This window comes from Leucopleurus acutus, assembly GCF_964270905.1.
Source record: "Leucopleurus acutus genome assembly, chromosome: 9".
Classification (NCBI taxonomy): Eukaryota; Metazoa; Chordata; class Mammalia; order Artiodactyla; family Delphinidae; genus Leucopleurus; species Leucopleurus acutus.
Window position 1 is genome coordinate 14,482,942 of NC_139144.1, and position 26,864 is coordinate 14,509,805.

The 26,864-nt window shown below is 45.6% G+C and overlaps 1 protein-coding gene across 1 annotated transcript in view; it reads left to right on the plus strand.

The window, feature by feature from the left end:
- Window positions 1-26,864, plus strand: part of GLI3 (GLI family zinc finger 3) — a gene marked incomplete at its 3' end in the record, with an annotated part of 271,120 nt that overhangs the window by 74,952 nt on the left and 169,304 nt on the right. The window contains exon 3 of the mRNA XM_082845989.1: window positions 6,310-6,552. Coding sequence (XP_082702115.1) covers window positions 6,310-6,552 — 243 coding nt within the window. The remainder of the gene's footprint in view (window positions 1-6,309; window positions 6,553-26,864) is intronic.

Consider the following 26,864-nt stretch of genomic DNA (forward strand, 5'->3'; position numbering starts at 1 on the left):
ACTCCCTCTATCATCACTCATTGTGAATGGGAGATGTATGTGTAGCCGCATAAGGGCGATGTCTGACCCCAAGGACATTGGAAATGTTCTCAGAGAAGGCATTGTTTACTCCTCCCCTTGGAAGCCAAACTCTAAGACATTCTAGGGAGCAGCCTCTGGCTTAGGCATCACTGCAATCAGGATGGAAAGAGGCAAGATTCTGCTTATAAAAACTACAGGAACTTCCCCCCAGCCCCCAACTTCCTGGCATAATTCTACAATGCTTACGAATGTACTTAGCCTCTTCTCTTTCATTTCTGATTTCTCTTTGGTCAAAAGTCTTAGAGAGAATTCTGAAACAGGGAGGCGAGGACTTGGGTTCCACTGGTTTTTATTCAAAGAAAATCAGAATGTAAATAGCCACAGAAATAAAAGCTGACAAGATGCCACCAATGTATAATAGGAAAACATGAAATAATGCTCTTTCCAAACACAGCCTGGCAATTTCCTGGGAGGAGAGCAGAAAACGATGCTCTGTTGCTTGTTCAGAAGAGGAAGCTGGGGCCCCAGGCTTGTGGGAGCACATTAAAAACTGCAGTAACACACAGATGCCATTGGTTGAGCCTCAGCATGTGAAAGGGTGTGTGTGTGTGTGTGTGTAGCCTGTATAGGGCATATGTGTGTCTTCATGCCTGTGGGGATAAGATGCTTCATGGTACTAGGACCCTGAGGTTGGATGTCTCCCTGTGGATTTGTCACTGGGACCCTCTGGGTGCTTCCCAGGAGTAGACTTATGTTGATAAAAACTTAATAGGAGAGTATCAAAGTTTGAAAATGTCTGTGCATCAAAATGTAATTACTTTTTTCCCCCTTTTATGGTGGTTATGGGGGTGGAGGCTGGGAGTGCATCCAAGTTCCAGGTATCTTTCCCCAAACCTGCCTGGGAGCAGACGTCTTGTCCTGTTAACAGGACTTTGTGGCCTCAGTAAGGCGTGGCTGGGATTCCTCTTACATCACTTACTCATCAGGGATGTGGCTGCCTGTTACTGATTAGGAAACTGGACCTAACACCTTGTCCTGCTGCAACAGTGGGTTCTGGTGAGGATCAAGTGAGATGATCTAAATGATAAAGCGCTCTGTAGTGGAAAAGGATTATTTATTTTCTTAAGGAAGGGGGCGACGTCTGCTGGTGAGGGGTCAGGAATAGCCCTCTACGTGTTGATGGAGCCTCAGCCCTGTGTTTTAATCCATTTGAAGACGACTTGATTATATCGTTCAGTTTGGAAATGATGAGCTTTCACAAACGCAGACCTTATTAAACACGGAAATATTATTTTCTTGTTCGAATCCCATTCGCCTCGAAATCTTTTTCAAGTATGCAGTCTTCCCCCCTCCCCCCCACCCTTAACATTTTGTGGCTTCTGTCCCTCTCCCCAGCCGCCCTGTCTTTTGGGCTCACTGAAATCTGAGTGCCACTTTTCTTGGAAAACCTGATATTCTGACTTCAGTTTTGTAATTTAATGATGGAGAGTTTCCTTAGTAAACCAAATTTAGAGTCCTAGAATGCTTATCTTATATCCAGACCTTGAACATAAAAGGCATTTTATACCGCAATTGTTCATTTAATGAGCAATTGCAGAGTGCAGGCCGGTTAAGGGATTGAGCTATATGCACTATTATTGCAAGAAGTATTCCGAAATACCAGAAATAGGACGTAAGCTCTGATCAGGGAGACTGCGAGCACAATTACCTTCTTTTCAAATCCTTCTGTGACACTGCAGGAGGAAAAAGGACTTTGAAACTTGAAAGGAAAGAGCTTGCTTTCAACCTCAAAAGCTAGGAGGAAAGGGCTCTGAAATTTGCTCTGAATTCCCAATTCACCATTAGCCTGTTTCTTCCTTTAGCCTCAAGGCATTCTCCGCTTTTTGAAAAGATGTTAAGAAATTCAGTCACAATAGAGAGCCTAGTTCTGATGTGTTTCCCTCGGTCCATTGAGGTCTGGGCTCCAGCCTTTGTGTGCAGTGAATTGAGCTGAGCATCTAGCTGGTTGGAGAGAGGTGAATGAGCAGTTGCTGTGCAGTGGCGAATTCTGGCATAGAAAGAAGCTCCCCCTCTTCCTTTATTTTCCAGCATGCATTCCTGTACAACCCTTGCTAGTGGCCATATGTGGCATCGAGCCTGTTCTTAAGTCAATACGGGATCCTTGGTTTATTGCAACTCTTGTTAAGTTTGTCTTGTAATTGAAGCTGCTGTTGACCTTGCTTGGGGACCGTTTGTAAAACCGTTTATTTAGCATAAACTGAAATAATAAACCCTCCTTCTCTCGGGCTGATTGTGATAGGGTGACATTAGTTTGATTTAATGATTAGCCAGCCTGACCCTTCTGCTGGAGAGAGCGGGCTTGAATAGAGAGAGTTCACTCCGAAGCACTCAGAAAGAATACTAATGAGCTTGTTAAATTTAGCATGGCTCCAGCCACTTTTAATTCCTCTAATGGGAGCAAGCACTGCCTGGGAGAGGGAGAGGGCCAAGGCGCAGGGGGGCAGGGGGACACCGAGAATGTTCCTCGAGGGTCTGCACCGCTAGAGAAAGCCCACCGAGAGAAGTTTGCAGAAAGTAGCTAGCCAGAGCCTGGGACGAGTTGTAAGTACTTTGTTCTCTTTTGCTCTGTGTCTCCTGTGTCTTGGGGGAAGAGAGGAGTGATGCTTCTAAAACGGGATTTCAAGGGACAGCTTAAAATCCGTGTTCCTTTCAGAGGTGAGCACGTGTACCTCCCGGGAGTTCCTCATCCGCTAATTCGGTCAGGGGGACAGGAGGTGTTCCTGGTTAGTGATGCAGCGTAGGGTTTTACTTTTCTATCTGAAGAATCCTCTGAAACTGTTCTTTCCATTCCGAGGCGAAAGAGCACTTGTTTCCTGGGTCGCGAGGAGAAATCGTCCAGGAGTTTGTGAGCGTCCACAGGCGTGTGTGTGTTGAGTCCTGCTTCAGGCAACACGATTACTTCCTTTAAACCTTCACTGTAAACGGTCTCAGCAGCGTTGGCCACGAGGCCACTTCTGAGTTTGGAGAGCTTATGGCACTAAGCGTGTCCCATGCCATGTGGGTTGCCTTTGGAAGAGCGTGGAAGATCTGCGACAGTTTCTAAAGTGAGATGCAGGGGCAGCTCTCCCTAGGGGGTTAGGAATTCCTTAACTTCCCCTGGAGCGCAGCTCTACAGAAGGCAAGGGGGTCCCAAGTGGGATCCCGATGACAGTTTTGAAAATAATTTTCTCCTGAAGCTTTTAGTGAATTGCATGTCTCAGTGTGACCCCCGAGCTTGCAGCTGTTGAACGGAGAGAGGCATGAACAGTCGCCTTGTGTTTGGCTGTTCACGTCCATTGGCAGATGCTTCTGGAGGACTGGGCTGTTTGCTTACATTTTTGCAGCCGACTTCTGCTTGTTGCCATGGTGGACAGTATGTTTCTGTCAATAATTTGGCCTGGCGTAGCCTGTCTGCTCTGACTCTCAAACTTTATTGAACAACTCAGCTCAACTGAGCAGGATTAGACAGCTCTCGTCTTTTTGGCTTGCTGAAGTGGTTGCTAAATTTATAAGAGCAGGCAGGAATATTGCTTGGAAAGTTTCCTTTCCACTGTAGAGTGCACGCCTTCAAGCCTCTTAGCTGTCTGTACTCTGGGGCATGTGTACTGTCAAGTTTTCATCTGAATGCCCCTCAGAATCAACTCAGTACACGAGATGAACTTCATGAAATAATCGTCTGCTGGAATGTTCTGGAGGGGGAGGGGAGGTGAACATTTGGGAGCATTGACTCTTGTAAAAGTCAGTCTGATGAAAGTTTCCACGTGAAAAAAAATTCTGGCCTGCATTGTACTTTGCTAAGGGAATTCATTCTTGTTTTCAGTATCAAATGTTTGAACTTTGCTGATTTCTTGTTATAATTTGATATTCACGCATGTTGTGTTAACTCTCACGAAGAAAATAATTTTTAGCTAAAACGTCACCCCCCCCCCCGCCCCCGTTTCCACGTACCCCGCCGCACGACTTCCTTCTCCCGCCGGTGGGGAGAAGGTGGGAGGGCTGTGATCAGACCGTGCCAATTACTCAGTGACTCGCGAAGTTGGAGGCAGATGCTATCCGTAGAGGCATCGTGTCGAAGAAACTCACTCTGTTATAGGGATGCAGTTTTAAGAGAAGAAAAGTTAATTTCTTCTAGGAAGATTAAGTCAAGGGAATCCTGTTTTAAACCTGGAACAGATTAGTAGGGCTTGGTTAGTCATCTTGCCCAGAGAATGCTAATTATGTGTCACAGCCCCATTTGATAGGGGCTTTCTGGTTTTCCAGATGAAGGTGCATTCTGCAGAATTTGCCCCTCAGCGCTATACGGTTGGAAGTGGGAATTTGTGTAGGCGCAAATTAGTGGAAAACATGACTTTGGTCATTTGTGCATTATAGGAATTTTTATAAAACCGACTAAGAGTTTTGAAGTGTTTTTGACACCCTTCTGCTTTTACGTCACTGCAAACGCTCGTTCTATAGCCTGCAACTTTACTGCTGATGAAGTATGGGAGTGGCCTAGGGCCTAAAAGTAGTAGTCAGAAGGGAAAATAAAAATGTAGGGGTTTTTTTTTTTTTGAGTTTGTTTTTAAATTAGCAAAAGCGTGGTTGGAATTGCTTTTGTGAAGATCAATGGATGAAAATGTGGGATTGCACCATTTTCTTCTTTAGTAGTTACTTGATAGATTAAACTCATAATTTATCCCATCATTACAAGGTTTTGGGGTGAGGATCTGCACAGAATAACGCTAGAAAAATGTTTCACAGTTATCCAGCAGTAGTCAGCAAAATTACTGTAAAGTCCAGAACATACCGCATTGCCTGTTCAGTTTTGGAAGTCATTTGCTAGGCTAAAAAAAAAATACATTGCTTATTTCTTCAAGTCCCAAACATAGGCAGAAAAATGAGAGTTTCTACTGGCTTTAGGTAGTTCAAATTATTAGTCATCGCAAAACAGTAGTTGTTACTTTAGTTTGTATTTTCCCGCTCATTCAGATGTATAGCTATTCTTCTGAATTTGTCAAAAGAGCTGTGAAACTGCTAAAGCATACTTCTTCTGTTTTCTTCAGAGGCTCTCAGCCAGACATACCTGCTTTCTGGGATACTTTGAAGAGAGGTTTGTGTATTGAGATTAGATGAGTTCACAATCTGCTCATCTAAATAGTACAACAGTATTATTATTTATACCCAAATATAGTTTTTGTTTTGAGAATCAGGAACGGGAAACAGCTTTCAAACGAGGTGTCTAAGCAGTGTCCCAACAGCTTGGTTTCTATCAGCACTTGTCTGCCAGAGCACAGTCTGTGGATTAAACACAGAGCTTGTGTGGGCGTAGTTTAGAGTGTGTGTATGATTCTAACAGATGAAGCGGTCCACTAGTTGTGGGTTCCGATCGCCCGCTCAGTTTGATTTTATGCCTCGGCTCTTTGATCTGCTATTACAGAAAGGTCATCCAATCACATTGGCAGAGAATCATAGGGGACAGATGGAAAGTTCTTACAGATGAAAAGGAGAAGTATTAGGGAGCTGGCATTTCAGCAAGCCATTGCTTACATGTTGGAAGTGACGTCTGGAGCCCACCAGAACATGGATGTAGATCAGTGTGACTGATGCCCTCCACACCCGTAGCCTCACCCCGTTTTCGTCTTAGCTCTCAGCTCTGCTCTGTGGGCGGAAGCAGGAAGTGTCCTGCAAGGGGCACTGTAGGTTTCCATGATTGGCATCTTTATCCCTTGGAACCAATGGGTTTTCTGTCCCATGTCTGGCTCTGTTTCATCTCTCAGTGGGTCACAAATCTGACTTCAAAAAAACCCCAAATCACAAGCACTTTGGGATCGCTTTCTAACGGGTCCTCTTCTGAGGAACAGAGGTCCCTCGCTTCCTAGATCACCCGGAGGCCTGGCTTCCTCAGACCAGGGGAAACTGGACATCCACAGCCCTAGGCTGGCGAAACTTCCAGTTCCATGTGGGACCCGCGGGGATACTGGAGAGTCCCCGCTGAGCCTCCCTGGCAGATTCGGCTGGAAACCGGGGATGAGAATTTGCTGACCCCCTACATCTCAAGTGAATAGGCTCATTTCCTGCCCGCCTTCCTCCTTCGATTTGTGTCTTGGACCCTCATTCATGAGCAGTTCTGGCTTGAGACTGTCCCGTCGTGGTGTAGCTTTCAGAGTTGCCAAGAATGAGAAATAGGCTTCTTTGGCGGGGGTAGATGGACGGAGAGGGAGCCCTAGTTGATGGCCGCTCACAGAGTTTCCGTTTCCCTTCCTTCTTCAGAGGATGAAAGTCCTGGACAGACCTATCACAGAGAGAGAAGAAACGCAGTCACCATGCAGCCACAGAGCGTGCCGGGGCTTGGCAAGATCAGCGAGGAGCCTTCGACATCCAGCGACGAGAGGGCCTCGCTGATCAAGAAGGAGATCCATGGGTCCCTGCCCCACCTGGCCGAGCCCTCCGTCCCCTACCGCGGCGCCGTGTTCGCCATGGACCCCAGGAACGGCTACATGGAGCCTCACTACCGTAAGTGGCCCCCTCCCCGTGGCACTTGCCGTAGGAGCCGCGGCAGGCTCTGCGTGTGTGGGCGTGTGTGGGCACGTGTGTGCATGCGCTTAATGAATGAGGTATTTGGCGTGTATTAATTTATACAAATGGAATTTATACAGACGTTTAATTGACTGTCTGCTTTACTTCTTACTTCTCCCACATCCTGTCCATTCTTCTTTTTAGGGAAAGCCATTTCCCTGCATCCCTAAGCAGCTCTCAGGCCTCGCAGGGGGTTGGAGGGCCGCCGTCAGGAAGGTGTCCATCTGTGGCTAATCCACGTGGACCTTTCCCGGGAACTAGAACCAGGTTTGCTCCACCTAAGTAGATGCTGCTAGAGGAAAACTGGTAGAGGGGGGCAGTTATTGAAGTGGGAGGCATTAGCAGATGTCTTTAACGGCAGCCATTCCCCCTTTTCAGCGATTTGTGTTTGTTTGTTTTTTTGCTTCATTGTTGAGGAGGAACAAACCTCTTCTAACCAACCGAGGCTGAATTCCTTCCTATGGAAGATTTTTCCATGTGTCCTACCTTCTTCTGGAATCAGCAGACCAGAAGACCTCGGAAAGCTCCTTTTCCATCACTCAGAAAGTTTAAGAAATTAATTTAGGGCTCCGAACACACCTATACAACGGTTTTCTCCCAAGGCAGAAACGTAAAGGAACATATACAAGGGTTCAGTTTATTTCTGGCCTGGTTCTAGTTAAAAGAAATGTAATTCGGTGGTGGAGTAATGAAGTTCATATTGAGATGCTCAGGCTTGCAGCTCTTGATTACAGATTTATCACCTTGCCAGGATACAGACCTGCTCCGACTCCAGATGGACCATCGCGCTCCAGGGAGGGGGGACTGGTTTGCGTTTCCCTTTTTCCACATCGTTCAGAAATTTTAGTGTTTTAAGGCAAAAGGTCATTAGCCAGATGACTGATGAGTGAGGACAGCTGATTAGTGCATGGTTTTTGGCTCAAGAAAGTGCCCAGGATAAAAGCTAATTTCATCCCTTCATTAGTTGGCTTGAAGCAGAGGGGAATGTTCACTCATCAGGGTGCAGATCAAAGAGCTTCGCACAACCTTAAGTCTCAGTAAATGCTCCTTCTTTCCTCCCCCCAACGAGAGTATATTGTTGGTAAGGATGGAAGATACATTATTTTCTTCGGTGGAGGGAGATTTCTTTTAAGTGGTCAGAGGCATGGAGGAAAAGGGCTGATGGCTTCTTGTTCGCTTTTAAAAAAGGCTACAACTTCTCTGTTTAAAAAGTGCTTATCAGCCCTGTGGCTACAGTTGTTACTTTTACAGATACAGAAATAAGGAGGAGGCGTGGTGTGTATGTTCCTTTCCTTCCCTCTTTAGAGGTTTCTCTCATTTTATTTGATTTCTCCTTTATTTTCGGAAGGAGAGTTTACAACAGTGTGGGTAGGGTTTTTCTCCGAGCACATTCCCAAGTTTTCTACATTGTATTTTTGTGGATGGGTCTGCATTAGATCTCATCCATGCAGAAAATTGGAGGGACTGTACGTACTCTCGACCTATGTTAATATTCCCGGAGAGTGCGCTTACTTTTGAGAAAAGAGCGAGTCCAGATCGTTCGCCACACGTTCCCTGTCTTGCGTTTGCCCTTCCATGGGAACACAACTTTCCAGCTTTCCCCATGTCATGTTTGTGTTGTGTGTTCGATTCCAGATGCCCACTAATTGGTGAGGTAGTTCATTGGTCAGGACAGCTGCCCGAAGTAGGCAGATGACTGCTAACTTTCTGTCTGTGCCGTCCAACTTGCAGCTTGCCCTCGGCCCGTTTGTTCTAACGCAGCTTGCCCTCGGCCCGTTTGTTCTCCCCGTCATTTGAGGGGCCGGGATCTCTGCACATCTGAGGCCCTCCTTCCCTCTCGGTGGTCCGTGTGTGCGACCCGCCCCCCCTCCCGGGCCTCCAGTGGAGTACGAACTAGTCCGGGGCATTGAAGAACTCTCGGTGGCCCTTGGAACTGTCCACTGTCACCTGTTTAGGGGACATCGCACCCATAGGTTGGTTATGCTTCCGCTTTTCCCACTGCATTTTCAAATCACTGTTAAAATCACACGGTAATTTATAAGCGAGGTAGGTTGTCTGTCACCAAACGCCATTTTGACCCACCCTCTCAACGTACTCACTCAAGTGGACGTGAATAAATGCTGTCGTTACATACGTCGCATGGATGGGGAGACCTAGGGATTATAGCTCAGCAACCAGGGCACTCAGGTTCCAGCCTCGCCGCCTACTGGCCGTGTGACCGTTGCCAAGTAGGCTTGTGCTCTCAGGCCCCTCTAAGGATCCCTTCCTAACTGTTGAATGGGAGTGATGTAAGACCCCCAGTCCCATGGCGTCCTTGTGACAATTAAGCGAGACAATGCCAATAAAATATTGAGTACCATCTCTGGCTCATGGCGAATGCATCGGAATCATTACAGTAGCCGTTTCTCCTCTGCCCCATCTTTCTTCTCCTGTTCCTTCCTCCTTCTTGCCCCTCCTTCCGTTGCGTCGTCATCATCATCATCCATGCCCTCACCACCATCTGTAAGTGATGCGTTCACTCTCCAAACCGACATGTTGTTTTGTTTTGTTTTTGTTTTTTTTTTTTGGTACGCAGGCCTCTCACTGTTCCGGCCTCTCCCGTTGCGGAGCACTGGCTCCGGACGCGCAGGCTCAGCGGCCATGGCTCACGGACCCAGCCGCTCTGCGGCATGTGGGATCCTCCCGGACCGGGGCACGAACCCGCGTCCCCTGCATCGGCAGGCGGACTCTCAACCACTGCACCACCAGGGAAGCCCCCGACGTTTTTTTTGTTTATCAGAGTTGCAGTTGTGTTCGGTTCAGTGCAGACTGGCTTGTCTGCGCCAGACCTGCTTTCCTCCGTCCCTGAGGTCAGCATCTTCTATAAATACAGGTTACAGATGGAGTGAGTTGTAACCCTTAGGGAAAGGGTGTGCGGTTAGCAAGGGGTGCCGTGGCCCTGTGACCAGAATCCTTTCTCGATGAACCTTAGTGGCCAGACTATCATTTTTTTCCTGTTTGGGGAGTAGAGAAATTTTAAAGCTTTTACGTGAGTTGGAGTTTTAACCTTTTAAATTCCTAGCAGAAAGTGTTTCATGTAACAAGTACAAACTTAATACATGTGGAAAAATAAAAAGTATAGGGTTAGGTGTTCATGGTAAATAATTTAAAGATGTCCTAAAACTAAGCCTCAAGGGGTCAGTGGGATATGACTTTATTTCTTCTAGAACCCTGTTGGCTTATTTCATCTTCTACCAGTATAATGAACGTTTTTTTAGGTACCTTGTAATAATATTTATCCACCTCACGTGGATTTAATTATCCAGATAAACGACTGATGGGAAGCTGAAACTGACACATCTTCTAAGAATCTTTTAGTGTGTGAGAAAAGTACCCTCTTTTTTAAATGAGACGTAAAAGTTTGGCCACGTTTCTTTACCTTGTCTCAGTCGGCAGCCTTGTCTAGAACATAAGTTCATTGCAGACCTTCGGTAGCTGACGGTTCAGAGCATCTTTTCAGGCCGTTCCCTTTTCCTTTGAGTCGTCTGCCAGCCCCACCAGACGGTCGGAGGGGAAAGACTCCTCTAATCCAGTGTATCTGGGCATGTGAACTCTCACAGTAATTCCTGCGTTTCTCTGTGGTTGGAAAATGCAGACGTTCCAAGATGCCTAATTTGTGCTTCTATATATACTAACTTTGTATTTCTAACGTGTGGGCAGGCTTCCTGTAAGACCGGAAAAGGGAAAATCGCTTTTCCCCTCAGAAGGACATCTGTAAAATTTTTATTGCACAACACTCTGTTATCCTTGGGTAGGCAATGTTGCATCTTCACAAATTGCACTTAGGCGGGATTCAAAGTATTTTCGGTTTTGTGGGTTGCACTTAAAAAAAAAAAAGGAAAAAGAAAACCCAGGATAGCGGACACTTCAAACATTTGCAACATGTGTTTGGAATAAAATCCTCACTGGGGGATCGGGGGGTTTGTCTCGCCAAGGGTAGCTGTGGATGGGGTGTATGTCAAGGCAGGAAAGTTGATGTTCAAGCTGCATGGCTCAGACCTGGGGTGGTGCTGACAGGCTGGCTGCTGCAGGATCACTAACGCTTTATAATTGGGGAGAGCACGGGAGGGGCCAGATTTGGGGAATCTGACCTCCTTGTCCTGGAGTCAGGATAAGGATCCCCATCTCCGGCCCAAAGATTTCTCAGCAGTTTTATTCTACTCCTGCTTCATCTGTAGCCAGATATTTCAAACCACCATCGCCCCCCGCCCCCCGCCTTCACTTAACCACTGTGCATTTCTTCTTTTATAAACGTACAAGGCAGGTGACATAATAGTTAAAGCATTCCTGTACCCTGGCCGACACTTAACTTTTATTCTCTTCCCCATTACAGAAAACATGTGTTGCATTGTCTTCTGTCTCACTGTGCGGAGTCCAGTTTTTTTAACGGTCCCTGCAGGGGTCTTGGTGGGGAGTTTCTTGGAACCGCCAGTCATGTCATACAGATCCCCTGCTGGTTTTGTTAAAGGCGGGGAGGGTTTAGAGAGATGCCGCCTTTTCTAAAATTTCAGGTCTCTGTTACAGTTTTATCGTTGTGTGAAGACTGCTTTGCTTCTGCCCCCAACTTCTCCCAAGCAGTAATTCCTCCTGGAAAATATGATTCATTCCTCCATGTGAATGCTTTGATTGAAAACATACCGCTGGTATTCTTCCTTATGTTTCCCAGCTCGGATGACAGAACTATTAGTTGCTAATTAGCAAAACCTGAGGAATTAGCTTAACGAAAAGAAACTGAATTTTTAATTGGCTGGCATTTGTCTTCTGTGGAAAGCTGATGTGCTGAGCCCACTTGCCTTCTGATGTGCTAAAAAAAAAAAAAAAAAGGGCATGGAAGATGTTTCTTCTACCTGTCTGTCTTTATACTGGGTGACTTTCCACACTCTTTAGAAATACATTTGCTAAGTGAGGGGAAGGGAAGAGGTGTATTTTACATATTTAGTAGACGTACCTGCTCATGTTTCTTTTACTCTTGGAGTGTCATCTGGAGGCTGTGAAAGACAAAGATGCCTACGAGGCACAAGTGAACAGTTTGGTGTTGACCAAACTGCAAAGGCGGTGACAGTTCCCCTAGCACACAGCTCTGTTCTCATCCAGGCTGTCGTTTCTGTCTTTGGAGAACAGTTGACAAGCCAATCAGGAGTGTTGGGATTGTTTTTTCTTTCCCCCCTTGAAAACTAGAGGGTTTTACCAGAAAGACTGAGGTTGGGTCATACTCTGGGGGCTTTGCCAAGTGTCTTGTATCCTGGGCTGGTCGTCTTGAATTGTGAGGAAGCTGGAGTGGGGAGATGCAGGCAAGTCTAGGAAGTTTTGCAAAACTTACTCGTGAGCTTAAGGATAGCTCCCTGCTAATTTTTGTCCTCTTAGAAATTCAATGTAAGGTTCCAAGCTTTCTTTCAACAACCTGGAGGTAATGTTTTAAGACCAGCAACAGTGAGCCAGTTCCATAGATTTTTTTTTTTACAGAGCTACATTGCAGTGCAACTCTGCAGAAAGCAGTAGAAATTTAGGGATCTTTTTTTTTTTTTTTTTTTTTTTTTGCAGCACGCGGGCCTCTCACTGTTGTGGCCTCTCCCGTTGTGGAGCACAGGCTCCGGACGCGCAGGCTCAGCGGCCATGGATCACGGGCCCAGCCGCTCCGTGGCATGTGGGATCTTCCCGGACCGGGGCACGAACCCGCGTCCCCTGCACCGGCAGGCGGACTCTCAACCACTGCGCCACCAGGGAAGCCCTTAGGGATCATTTTGAGGGGGCTCCAGATTCCGCTCTCCCCGCTGAATCTTGACTACTCTCATACTTGACGTGACTGTGATTCCACGCATGGGTCTTCTGAGATAACGACTGAAACTGGGACCCAATGCGGAGAGGAGCATGTGACCTTTGGAAAAATGAGCTATTGATTTTATCCACTGAATTACTTACTAGGACATACTTATTAGAGGGGACCAGGGAGAAGCCTGAAGGCCATTCCTCCAGGAGAGGAATAGAAAGGAAAGGCAAAGGGAGATCATGTTCTAGAGAGAACCAGTTGGCCTGTCGGTGCCCTGGCCCTGCCCTCTCACCCTCTGTTGTCCACATAGTGCCCCCTGCAGGCAAGTCTGGCTCCTGAAGTCCACTGCTCAGGCCGCCCTGCTCACAGTGTTGTCCTCCCAGAATAATTCTTGTCTTTCCTCCTCACCTTCACGTCCTACTTATTCTTTACTAAAGATGCACTTCCTGTGAAAGACTTCTCTAAGTCCTATCTCACAAGGATCTTTCCCTACCCTGCACTCCAAGTTCACGTGTAACTCTCACCCTGAAACACATCACAGCTATATCCTTGGGTGGTCCGTGTGTGTTGGCCGGATCTCCTTTAGGATAAAGGTGATAGTCCGGGCAGTGCTTTGTTCTTCTATCCACCAGAGTTCCTAGGCAGGACTGGGAGGGCTTGTTAATGCAGAGAAGGGATGAGCGGTTCCTTGCTTGGCCTCAGTCACACCGGAGATGAAGTTAGTCCGGCGCCTGCCGGTCAGAGGTGGCTCCTTGGCAAACTGAAGGGACTGAATGTTCTGCATCCGTTTTATAATTCACTCGTTATATGCAACCTCTGATCCACACTGACTCCCCTCCCCCATCCTTTCTGAATGAACGTAAGCAGGGTTTCAAGTGTTTATAACACATTTATACATTTATAAACAGCAAGAATATTTGCTTCTGCCCACCTATAGCACACTTAAAGCTGCCAGGATGCTCAGACGAGGTGGGATGCGGTACTTTGGAGGAGATTGACACTTTGCTCCCAGAGTTAGATGAGGACCAACTCATTGTAAACACCACGGGATTCTCACAGGAGATTCGCCCCTCCTGTGTGTTTTGAAGCCTGTCTGAAATCAAAGGGGTAGGTCTCTTTTCCTGTAGTTAAGGTGACCATGATATTTGTTTTTTCCCCTTTAGCAAATTTCGGTGATTCGTCTTACCTTCAGTAACCTCTAGGCAATTTACGATTTCGGTAACATCTTTCCCACTCATTAGTGTGCAGGTATGCGTGTAATCCATGGTAGTGGAATCCTCCATCGACAAATAGATCGGGATCGTGAATCCAGTTGTTTAAATATTCCGTGGAGTTATTTTCCTTTTCTAATTTGGCCACCCGCCCACCACCCAACACAAGCGGCAATGTTTTTAGTTGCTTATGATTTCTTTCCCTCCTCCCGTCTCTTCCTCCTTCCTTGAGAAAAAGCACGAGAAACACAGCAATGCCTGCCATTTCATAGCCATCTGCTAACAGCCTTCCAGCCTCTTTTCTAACAGAGGCAACATTATACTTGGCCCCCTCCTTTCTGTTGTATAATTAAAGAATGTTACCTTTGATGTCTCTTGAAAGCTGCATCTCCTGCCTTGCTTTAGCTTTCTTGATCTTGTACCTATAAATCTGTGCTGTATCTTCATCCTCCTTAGTGAAAGGGCTGGATTTTTCTCTTTGTGCCTTGTGCAGTTTGGTTTAATATAGGGCAACCGGTCTGGCATTTTACGGCTCTGTCCTTCTTACATTCTGATAGACTTTGGATTCTTGTGGAACTCTTTGAAAAGTATCCAACTTTCAGTCCTTTTAGCTTTTACATGTGGGTCTCTACATTGGGTCTCTCCTAAAACGCACTGTTCTTATCTTCCTAATATCTTCCCTCCTTTGGGGGGGCCTCCTGGCTTTTTGTTAACCTCCGTTTTTGATGAGTTTCTTCCTCTTAGAAAAAAAATGAAGAAAGTTCTTGACTCACTGAGCTGTTTGTATTTTTGGTTCCCCTGTCAGTCATTTGTTAGTGAATCATGCTTACTGAGTGTCTCTTAAGTGCTGACAAGTGTTGGACAGAAAGAACAAGGTCATTGCTTCATGGAGCTTCAGGCCAATGCGACAATAAGTCAAGTAGATAAGCCCTTCCTTGCCTAAAGTCAGCACAAAGGATGTATCATAAAAGATAGATGCAGGGCCCCTGAAGAGAAGGTAACACACATACCTCACCCAGCCTTGATGGGTCAGGAAGGCTTCCTGGAGGAAGTGACGTCTCTACCTGTGATAGAGAGGTAGAGAGGACTGTTTTTAAAGGCGTGGAGGCCAAAGGAAAACATGTCACTCGTGAGGACCCAAGAGGACTCTGGGGTTGGTGGGTGGAGCTCAGGTCAGGGAGTGGCAGGAGACAGGCTGAAGAGGTTCGGGCCAGTGGGCTCCCTGGGAGCAGATCCTCTTCTGCATGAATCCACGGTGAGCCCTAAGACTTGTTTCATGGCCTTTGCGTATTTAAGCAGATCTTTGGGTAACTATGCTTCCCATCACCAGCCCAGGATTTGTTGCAGAGTTTAATTCACCTCCTCTTTCTGATTTGCCACTGTGATTCCATCCCCAGCCCCTCCCGACTTCTCTGGCTGACTTATCCTGTGGTCCTCAAGGACGTGCTGCTGCTTCCCCTGAGTCGTGTGTTATATTTTCTTTCGAAGACAACAAAATCCATTTCTACTTGTTCTCCAACTGCTGAGTTATTAGGTAACCCTGATCATCACAATAGCTGGGTCTCAAAGTACAAATCCCAAACATTGGGAAATAAATGTGGTTTCATTTCCAGTGAATCAGGAGTGTTCTGTAGCAAGACACGTTTTAACCTCAGAATATAAGATTCACCATAAAATAAAAAAACTTGAGTTTTATTTCATTGAAAAACGCAAATCCCCTAACGTCAGTTGAGCTAGAGGAATTGTGCAAAGGGCCCACGGCAAGGTTGGCGAGAGGGGCCAGAAATAACAAAGTGAAATTCAGCTGGGAAATCAAGTAGCTAATACCACTGGGAGAAAATGAGAACAAAGACTTCCAGGGGTGGGATAAGCCCGCAATCTGGCCTGGACAGAAATAGTCTTAGGGGAGATGGGGGGACCCCTGAGGAGGAACCGGGCCTCTCCATGGAGGGCTGCGGGGCTAATCAGCCGGCATTGTGTAGGTCAGAGGAAGCCCACTCTAGGAAGCTGGGTGTTTACTCGTCCACTTGGGGAGGGGGGGGCAGAATCTGCATCCTGACTGTGTTTGTGACTTGTGAGTGGGATCAAAGGGGGGCCTGCTTTCTAGTTTAGAGAGGAGCAGAGAAGTGTGCATGGAGCGTCCTGGGAAACAGACACCACCTCTTCTTTCCATTTGCTTTCGTGAAATAAACCTGCATTCGAATTCGGCAAGATTTCAGATTTCCTCCCCAATCCCTGTTTTTCCCCTTAAGGTCAGGAATGTCATAGGATGCCATCACTCCCCCCCCCCGACCCCGCCACTCTCCCCCAGCATCTGTGATTCCAGCTTGGCTCGACAAATCTGACCACATAGGTTGACTCTTTTGAGCAAATGTGTAGTTCACGTCTATATTTAATGTACAGGATGTACATCTCACAGCATGTAATGCTGTGGGATACATTTCTGTATAGCCTCTGTGTTTTATCTTTAATGATGTCTTGCGCATAATTTTTGCCCATCACGTTCCACAAATGATGATATAGAGAGATGGTCAATGAGCGGTTGAAGGCACCTGAGTGCCTCCAGTGTCCCCAGCTATTCTGATCATGCCCCAGCTTCAAGTCTTACTCCACTGGGTACATGATGCCTGATCTTCATTCTCATTTCAAAAATTCCATGCATCTTTTTGAGAGTCTGCTACAAGTCAGGCACTGTCTAGGTCCTGAGGGGCCAGCATTTGCCAAGACCGATCAGGTCCGGGCTTTCGTGGAGCCCACATTCCAGCCAGAGGAGATACACACCAAACACAGGGGCAGAGACGTCAACAAGGTGGCACAGTGGGTGCACTGAGTCCACTAAAACAGGTGGCGTGCTGGGGAGAGACTCGGGGTGGAGCACGGCACCTTGGAATGGGCGGGCAGAACAGGGAAGGCCTTCCTGGGTAGTGTTTTTGCAGCTGAGACCCAAGTGATAAAAAGGAGTCAACCTTGGGAAGGTCCAAGGGGAGAGCATTCCACTTAAAAAGTGGAATTCGTGGGTTTGCCATGGCCACGTCCTGGATCAGAGAGAAGGGGTGTGTGGTGGGCAGGCGGGGGAGATGAGTTGAGGGGATCTTTGTAGGCAAATGGAAAGCCAGTGGAGGGAGTGACGTGATTTGATTTTTTACCTGAAGGGATATGTGTGTGGGGATTGTCCTGAAGGGGCGGAGTGTAGAATTAGGGAGACAACTGTCAAGAGGTGTTGCAGTAGCCCAGGTGGGAACTGGTCCCTCTGGCTTAGAAATTATAGGAGGCAGAAATCAAGCCCTCACTTTGTGCCATATGGCATGGGCTTCGTCCTTGAATTCATTAAATCCCGCAACAACCTTATGAGAGGCCACCATGATTTTCCCCAGGGACAGATGAGGAAACTGGGGTCCAGGAAGGCTAAGTCACTTGTCCATTTGTACCTGGTTCAAAGTGGCCGAACCAAGATTCGAACTTACGGAGTTTGCCTCCAGAGCTCAAATCCTTAGCTCTTGCCCCATAACTGCTGAGACTTCAAAATGGCAGTGCAGGTCTGTACAAGGGCCTGGGCAGGCTGGCTCAGCAGGGAACTTAGGGATTCTTCCAGAACCGGATGGTGGTGTTGCCAACGGTGACGGGCAAGGGTCTGGAGGGCCTTGGGAGGGCAGGCTGCCTGCCACGCGGGCCTCTGGGTCTGGACTGTCAGATCCTAACATGGAGAACACAGGTGTGCTCGGGGCTTCCTTTGCCCTTGCTATGTTCCAGGCGTGGCTACGTGGGAGAGAAGGAGAAACTGCTTCTCAGCTGAGACTCTTCCAAAGAATTGGAAGTTACCTATGACCTGAACATGGGGAGGCCTCCTGGTCTTCTGTGTCTCTCTTTTGGGGGGATAAGTGTGTGGGGAAACAGTGGCAGTCACCACAGGCCCATGAGTGGAGCATTGATCGTGTGCCAGGCGCTGGGCTAAGGACCCCATAACACGATCTCATTTAGTTTCCGCACAAACGCATTTGGCACCTGCATTAACTGAGGCTGAGATCTGGAGTGATCACGTGGCTTGCTCCCAGGGCCAGTTTGAGTCTAGATTCCACGGTCCAGGGCTCGGGAGCCAGTGAGGGAGGCCCCACGTGCACTGCTCTCCTACTTGTCTTGTGAAATAAACTCTGTCTCCCCACCGTGTCCCTGTTTCCCTGATAGCTGCAGGGGCTTTGGGGCCATAGGCTGTCTGTTGGATCAAAGATGGATTCGTTCTGTGAACTCTCCATTCCGAAGAGCAGCCTCTGTAAGTAACTGGGGCTTTCACGTGTCACCAGAATAATGCAGTATCTGGACCCACCTAGGCCAGTCTGGGGACAGCTTCTCCAGCTGCACTGAGGCCACCATGCCATCCCTCACCTGTTTTCTCCTGTGACATCAGAGCAGTGGACCGCCCTGCCCCACCCAGGGGAGGAGGCAGGGGAAGAGCATCCCTTATTTATAAGTATGCTTGGAATGTTTATATCGGAGAGGGAGAGAGAGAGAACCATAGTCTTTTCACACAAAGGCATCTTCTTGTCCCACTGATACGGGCAGTTCCTGGTCTCCTGGCTTTGGTGTCTCAGATACACTGAAATAATCCTGGGGAACAGCAGTTAAGCCTGATTAAGAAGCTGGAGGAATGATTTATGAGAAAAGATGAAAAGGACTGAATACGAATAACAGAGCCAGTGCAGGCTAAAGAGACACATAGAGACTCAAATGAGGAAATAGATGCTAAGGAAAGAAAAGACAGAAGCAAATGCATGAAGACAGTCAAGGAGGAGACCAGGGGGCTCCCTTTCTCTCAAGGACCTGCAGGCAAGACTGATGTTTGCTTTAAAGACTAATGTGAGTATCAGACCCTGTCTGCATAGGGTTACAGTTCAGGGGACTTGATCTGACTTGAGATAAATCTGGATCTGGTAATAAAGATACAAGTTGTAATAATGCTTCCCCTGTATCAGGAGAATAAGAAACATTAATGTGGAGACTTTCAAGAGTGACTACCATCCCCTGAGATACTCATAACTAGAGCAGTCTAAAAATTATGGACAGTTGCTTTAAGGTTTTTAGAGAAGGCAGAGGGATGACTTAGATATTTTTATTGATTCCCCAGTGTTAACTTAGCACCACACACAGTAGAAATACAAAGTATGACCCTGGCTCTCGATTTTATATTCTGGGGAGAGATCGCACGAAACAACACATGAAAACAATTAAGCCCCATATCAACAAGTATAAAATAGCAGGATGAAAGGCACGACCCGGGTCCGGGGAGGGTGATTTCTGATTCCAGCGGGGTTTTACAATAGAGCTCTGACTCCATGGCACATTTAAATCCGGTATGAAATTTCTCCTAATGAACATTTCCCTTCTTCCTTCCAAATACCGAATGTATGGACTCTAGGACATTCACATAACACATATGCCAATGCTGCATTTTCTTTCCGCCTGACCTGTTCCAGCTGTGACAAACTTTCATGTCTGACTTCCATTAATTTATGAGGAGTTCTGAAGTGCAATCTGAAATGTTCCCCTGAATTTTTGACTTTGGGGGCGACAGATTTCACGTGAGTTGATCATTACCCTTGCTAACATTTCAGCCAAGCATGGGAGTTTATTACTCTCTAACAAGCTTTCCAGGGTCCTCCGGTGATGTGTGCTTGCCTGCGCTGTCACGACTCCCGAGGGGGTACATAGATAGGCTTTGTCACCGGTCATGTCACACACCCCCCACCCACCGCCACCTGACCGATGGAACCTGAGCGTCCTCAGTGGCTCTCGTCCGGCACACAGTTCCTGCCCTTAAAGTCTAAGAAGCTTGTAAAAAATAGGTTTTCTGGGTTTTTAGAGGCGTGCCCTCTGATCTCGGGCAGGCAGAAGTTTTAGTTGGCATTTTCGTGCCAATGAAAATGCTCCTTCCCTTTCTTCTCCATCTTCGGGTTTTTTTTTTTTTTTTTTTTTTCCTGCGTCATGTGGGGTCCTAGTTCTACGACCAGGGATCAAACCCACAGCCCCTGCAGTGCAAACGCGGAGTCTTAACTACTGGACTGCCAGGGAAGCCCCTCTTCTCCATCTTCTGATGGTTCACAGGAACAAGGAACTGAGTCCAGGTCATGCAAGGTTCAAGGGCAGTTTGGGGTCATTCGCACTAGATTTTTCTTCAACGTGAGTCCGTTTCATGCTTGGTTATGCATCTTAATATTTCATAGTGGTGGCCACGTGTTCTTAGTGTCTGGGAACATGCTCGCTAGGCTGTGAAACGGCCCACCTGTGACCGAGGTGAGTGGTCCGCACTTGCGCTAACCACCCCACAGAGGAAGAGCTGGGAGACCTGCCTTACATAGACCTGCCTTATAGACCTGCCTTTTTGGAAATCCAATAGGATGTTCTTAAAAAATCCATTCTTTTTGGTAACAGCAGAGCCTTGTTCCTTTCATGCTAGTCTCCTTCTATTAATGTTCAGATTTTCTGAAGTTTTCTCTCTTAATGAGTCACCAGGTAAGCGTGAGTCTAGGCATGGATTTCTTTGCTGCTGCCTTCTGTCTCGAATATGAAGATTCTAGAAACTCTGTTAAACAGAGTCTGATATGAGGGCTGTGATTGGCGCCTCTTCGAAGAGTCGAGGTCCTACAGGGTGATGTAGTGTGGAAGCATGGGCACTCCTGTCACGGGAGTTCCCGACACGGGTGGGTAGTGGGCACTTGGTGGGGTTGGGAGTGAGACCCGGATGCAGGTTGGCTAGAGGCTCTGCATTCTGCTTCCTGTGATGGGTTTTGAAGTTCATGACCTTGGAGGCATCAGCCATACTAAAGATCGTATCCTTACCTGTCCTACGTAGCTAATAATATCTGAGACCAAGGTAAAGTAGTTCTCCCCGAGTACTGCTTTATTTGATTGCCAGTCTAGTTTTACAAAGAGCCGAGGTAGAAATAGATTCTGAGAAGTTGGAGCTTCATTTTCTTTTTTTCCCTCTCTAATCTGATGGCTTAGGTGTTATGAGATGAACCGGTTTGCAGGGCAGAAATAGAGACACAGAGGTAGAGGACAAACGTATGGACACCAATGGGGGAAAGCGGCGGGGGGAGGGGGGCGTGGTGGTGGGATGAATTGGGAGATTGGGATTGACATGTATACACTAATATGTATAAAATGGATAACTAATAAGAACCTGCTAAATAAAAAAATAAATAAAATTCGAAAAAAGCTTTGTTTTAAGTTTTATTTGTATTTTTAAAGAATTTCGTTTTTAAAAATTTTTATTGGGGTATAGTTGATTTACAATATTGTGCTAGTTTCAGGTGTACAGCAAAAGTGAATTAGTTATACGTATACGTATATCCACTCTTTTTTTAGATTCTTTTCTCATATAGGCCATTACAGAGTATTGGGTAGAGCTCCCTGTGCTATACAGTAGGTCCTTATTAGTTATCTATTTTACATATAGTAGTGTGTATATGTCAATCCCAGTCTCCCAGTTTATCCCTCCGCTCCCACCCCTTACCATTTGGAAACCATAAATTTGTTTTTGACATATGTAAATCTATTTCTGTTTTGTAGATAAGCTCATAAAGAATTTCATGCTTTAAAGTAAATATTCCTAAAAAAGTGTGTTTTTTTTCTTTTAGAAATGAATATTGCGGGTGGCCTTGTTGTGTTCTGAAACTGGAGGAGAGGCTTTTCGCATTGGAAATAACAGTGGGATATGGTGATATGCAAAGGATTAAAGCAATTGATTCTTTTTTTAAAAAAATTGAAGTATAGTTGATTTACGATGTTCCAGGTGTTCAGCAAAGTGATTCAGTTTTATATATAATGCATATATATACATATATATTCTTTTTTCAGAATCTTTTCCATTATAGGTCATTATAGCATGTTGAATATAGTTCCCTGTGCTCTACAGTAGGTCCTTGTTGTTTATCTATTTTATGTTGCAGTGTGTATCTGTTGATCCCAAGTTCCTAATTTATCCCTCCCCTTCCCCCTTTGGTAGCCATAAGTTCATTTTCTATGTCTGTGAAAGCAATTGATTCTTTTTTTTAAAAAAAATAATACATTTATTTATTTATTTATGGCTGCGTTGGGTCTTCGTTGCTGCACACGGGCTTTCTCTAGTTGCAGCGAGCGGGGGCTACTCTTCGTTTCAGGGCGCGGGCTTCTCATTGCAGTAGCTTCTCTTGTTGCGGAGCACGGGCTCTAGGTGCACAGGCTTCAGTAGTTGTGGCTCGTGGGCTCTAGAGCGCAGGCTCAGTAGTTGTGGCACACGGGCTTAGTTGCTCCGCGGCATGTGGGATCTTCCCGGACCAGGGCTCGAACCTGTGTCCCCTGCATTGGCAGGCAGATTCTCAACCACTGCGCCACCAGGGAAGTCCCACAATTGATTCTCGATAGAGTGGTAAGTGTAAGTGAAGATTCTTTTGTTCATTGAGGGCTTATTTGATTTTAAACACCTTTTAGGGTCTTTTTCTACTCACAGCTAAATGCTTTACAAAATCAACCTGTGAATATTGGCTCATCTCTGTCAAGTGATGTCTGATTTAGTTGAACAGTTAGAGCTGATATCCTGAGGATGCCAAAATGGAATGTAACTTGTGGAGCTATAAGCCTCCAATCCACTCAGGAGTTATAAAGGGATTTTACTAGGATTCCACCCCAGAGTGATTTTCCAAACTGGGAAAGCTGAGTCAGGTACAAGCAAAGGTACAAACTGAACAGGAAAAACTGATTTGTAAAAGCGGACCCTTTTTTTTCTTTTCATATATGGGGATTATTTGATTACTCCAATATTAGTTTGTTATTATCCCTAGAAAAGATCCGGAAAGAAACCTTGAAGTTCTCTTTATAATTTAACATTTTATTATGTTTTTATTAAAATTACATTTATAATGCATGCTCATTTCAACAAATTATAAAGTTCACAAGAGCTTAGGATGCGAAGCTAATGTTGCCCCCCCCCTTCTTGCTCCAACCCCAGGCCAAGGACAGTTTTTGATATTTCTGTTTTAATTGTTTTGATAGACAACAGTTACAGCTCCAGAATGTGCCAGTACCCTTATTTCCTGACATATCAGCTCTAGATATATTTTACTCAGTACAGTTTATTGACTCTCCAATAAGACAGTTAACTTTTAATTTTCTAATACTGTGCTGCTTCTCCTTTCAATATTAATATTATATTAGTGCTAATTGTTTTGCCTAATGGTGATTTTTATAACTTTAAAGACTACCTTAAATCTCTGTTTCTTTTTTCCATCAACTTTTCATAGTAACTTTATTTATTTATTTTTTTAATTTTTGGCTGCATTGGGTCTTTGTTGCTGCGCGCAGGCTTTCTCTAGTTGCGGCGAGCGGGGACCACTCTCCGTTGTGCTGCGCGGGCTTCTCATTGTGCTGGCTTTTCTTTGTTGCGGAGCACGTGGGCTCAGTAGTTGTGGCTTGTGGGCTGTAAAGCGCAGGCTCAGTAGTTGTGGCGCACGGGCTTCGTTGCTCCGCGGCATGTGGGATCTTCCCGGACCAGGGCTCGAACCTGTGTCCCCTGCATTGGCAGGCGGATTCTTAACCACTGTGCCACCGGGGAAGCCCTCATAGTAACTTTTGATTTTACAGTTCAAAAGATGAGGGATATTAAGGTTGCCCGCCTCCCCCTCCCCTGCAATCTCCTGAAGCCAACCTTTCCTATTATAGTGTCAAAGTTGTAATATCTCCATGTATCTTACAATCAGCACCTCATCTGCTATGTTTCTGTTCATAAGTTGACTTTAAAAGTTGAAAATCAATAAAGCATCTCTAGCCTTACAGCTGTGGCAACTCTCCTCCCTGTCACACCGTAGAATGTTAGGATCTCACTTACCTCTTTGTGGTTCCTGACAGTGGTGTGTCCAGTATAAAGAACAAGTGTTTTAATAGCTTGCATGCCTAGTATATTGCTTTTTTGTAGTTGCTTTAGCTTTTCCTCTGTTATTTGCCTTTATAATATCCTTACGTTTTTTTCCCCAACCTCCCAACCACATCTTTTGCCCTTAAGGTGGAATATCCAGCTTTCCTGGGCACTTCGTTCTCCCAGGTAGTCTGGACCAGGTGTCTCAGGACATCCATTCACAATCAGCTGGGTTGGAACCACTGATTCCTGGGTCTGACAAATTTGTCACTCTAAGTTTATTCTTTTATTTTACTGGAGTACATCAAGTAACTTTTCAACAACAGAGGATGTACTTTCTGAGTTCTTGCCTGTGTGAAAATATCTTTATTCTGCCCTTGCTTTGTTTGATCCTTGAGCCAGAATTCTAACTTTAAAAATCTGTTAACATAGAAAGTTGTAGATGAGAAGTCTGATGGGACTTCCCTGGTGGCGCAGTGGTTGGGGGTCCGCCTGCCGATGCAGGGGACGTGGGTTCGTGCCCCACCCCGGGAAGATCCCACATGCCGCGGAGCGGCTGGGCCCGTGAGCCATGGCCGCTGAGCCTGCGCGTCCGGAGCCTGTGCTCCGCAACGGGAGAGGCCCCAGCAGTGAGAGGCCCGCGTACCGCAAAAAAAAAAAAAAAGTCTGATGCCTGTTTGATTTGTATTCTTGTGTAGGAGGCTTATTTTTCCTCTCTGGGAACTTTTGGGAAACTTGGTAGTCAGACGCATGTCCCTAGATGTAGGTATTCTAAAATAAATTAAATTAAATTAACTTTTTGCTCGTTTTGCTTATCACTTGGTGGACCATTCCAATCTGAAGATGCATTCTATATCTCTGGGATGATTTTTATTCTATTATATCTTTTATATCCACCCTGTTTTCTCTGTTTTTTTCTGAGACTCTGCTTTAGTTGAATGTCTGACGTCCTGAGTTTTTTCTCTTTGTCTCTTATCTTTTCTCTCACTGTTTGCTCTCGGTTCTGTGTTCTGGGAAGTTTGCTTGAATTCATTTTTCAGTGCTTTTGGTGACAGTTTCATTTCAGCAATCATATTTTTAATATCTAAGGGCTTTTTAAAAAGAAAACTCTTTTACGGCTCCCTTTTCTCAGCATCTCGCTCTTGTCTTTGGTATGCAGTACTTTCTCAGAACCCTCTAAAAGTTTCCTCCAGGGTTAGGTTTTCTTGTTTATCTTGGTCATTCTTGTTTATGCCCTTCCAGCGCCTCATAAGCCTAGCGATTCTGAGTGTATGTGCTTGTGTTAAAACCTTGGGGATGGAAGCTATCCTGGTTTCCTTTCCTTGGAGTGAGTGTCCTAATCGTGCATATCTATGGCCAGGATCATCTTTTGGGAGATGAAGCAGGACTGTCCACATGCCAGGGCGGGAAGGGCTTGATTCTGGGGAGCAAGGAGAGCCAGCGTGGCTTGGACCGATGAGGGGTCATGGCAACCTGCAGTGGTAAGAGCTGGTATGGCTCTCGTGGGGAGTGCATTTGAGTGAGAGACATGGGTCTGGAAGAAGTCTCCAAAATCCATAATGAACTCGCTTTCCCAGTCCAGTGCATTTGTGGTTTTTTTTTTTGTTTAAACTTTTTATTTTATATTGGAGTATAGTTGCTTAACAATGCTGTGTTAGTTTCAGGTGTACAGCAAAGTGATTCAACTATACATATACATGTATCTATTCTTTTTCAAATTCTTTTCCCATTTAGGTTGTTGCATAGTACACACTGCTGCATTTAAAATGGATAACCAACAAGGACCTACTGTATAGCACAGGGAACTCTGCTCAACACTAGTGCATTTGCTTTTTGAAGAAGAAACATAAAGCTATAGCTCAGGAATGTGCCAGCCACCTGTGCAGGAGACAGGCACAGGAGAGACGCCGGTGTTCCATGTAAAGTTCTGCCCAGTCAAAGTCTCCTCGGCTGGACTGACCACCACCTCTATCTTTGCTCCCTTAAAGAATAATCTAGGCCCCCTCTACAAGCCTCAGTTATAATTCCAGTCTTATCTTCTTTGCATCTTGTAGAAAGTCATTGATATTTCTTGTTCTGATTTTATTATAAGAGTGTGGGTTCTAAAGCCAGACTGCCTGGGTTCCAATCCTGGCTCTGCCACTTCCAACGGTGTGATCCTGGGCAAATTCCTTAGCCTTTCTGAGCGTCGGTCTTCTCATCTTGACAATGATAAGAGCAGCACCTACTTCATAGGCTTGTTTTGAGGATTAAATTAGTTAATATAAATAAAGTTTTTAGAAGCGCCTCGCACAAAATATGTACTCAGTAAATTTTATTATTATTTGTTCATATTTTTATCATCCGACATCCACTTCCATCTATTTATGCCAGAGAGTTCTTCAGAGGGGTGGGTGAGAAATGTGTTTGCCCAGACTGCCATCTCGAACTGGACGTGGTAAATTAAATATTTTGCCTATTTGATCTGCTGCAAAAAGATCTAGAGTCGGTGAAACTTAGGGTCTGGTCCCAGCTCTGTCACCTTCTGACAGTCTGACCTTGAACCAGCACTTAACTCTGGTTTCCTCATCTTTAAAGTGGGGGCACAAATGGCAACCTCTTAAGGTGGTAATGGGAATGACGTGAGAGAATGAACTCAAACACCTAGCGAATCGCCTTCCCTTCTGGGAAAGACCCTTGCATGGTTGCAATTACTTTCACCTCTCCTCTGTCTTGGTTCTCACCCTAAAGAAGATACTCATACACAAGGAGAGTGTAGCTCATGGACTTTCCTCTTCCATTTAGGATCTCTTTTGATGCCACTGAATCCTTCTTTTTAATTTACTTTTAGCTTTTGGGATGCCTTTTATTCTCTTTATGATTTTACAAATTTGAGAAGCTTGAAAATAATGGAATTGAACCCTAACATCTGGGTAGAACCCTACTTCAATAAATACAAGGCATATGGTTATTGTGACATATTTGATGGAGTAATGTACAAAAAAATTTAAGTAGTACAGCTTCCCAAAGGCAACTAACATCCCAGCCAAAAAGTCTTTAAAAAGTCTTATCCTTCCCACAGAAAGGGCCAGTCATTCATTTCCTGAGAAAAGTCTCCCCTCGTTTATTTTTTTTACCCAAATAGACTTTTTTTAAAAAAAGCAACTAATACGGTAGTTTAGTAGAAATTTAAATTACAAATAGTTCAACTCTGGCTAACATCATAACAAACAATTAAAATGGATGATATCGTCAAATTAGATCTTAAATTGAGTGCCCATTCACTACAGACTCGCTACACAGGAAAGTTTTTCTCCTAACATCAGTATCTATATATGTTCCCAGATGTGTCTCTTGCCTTTAGTTATTT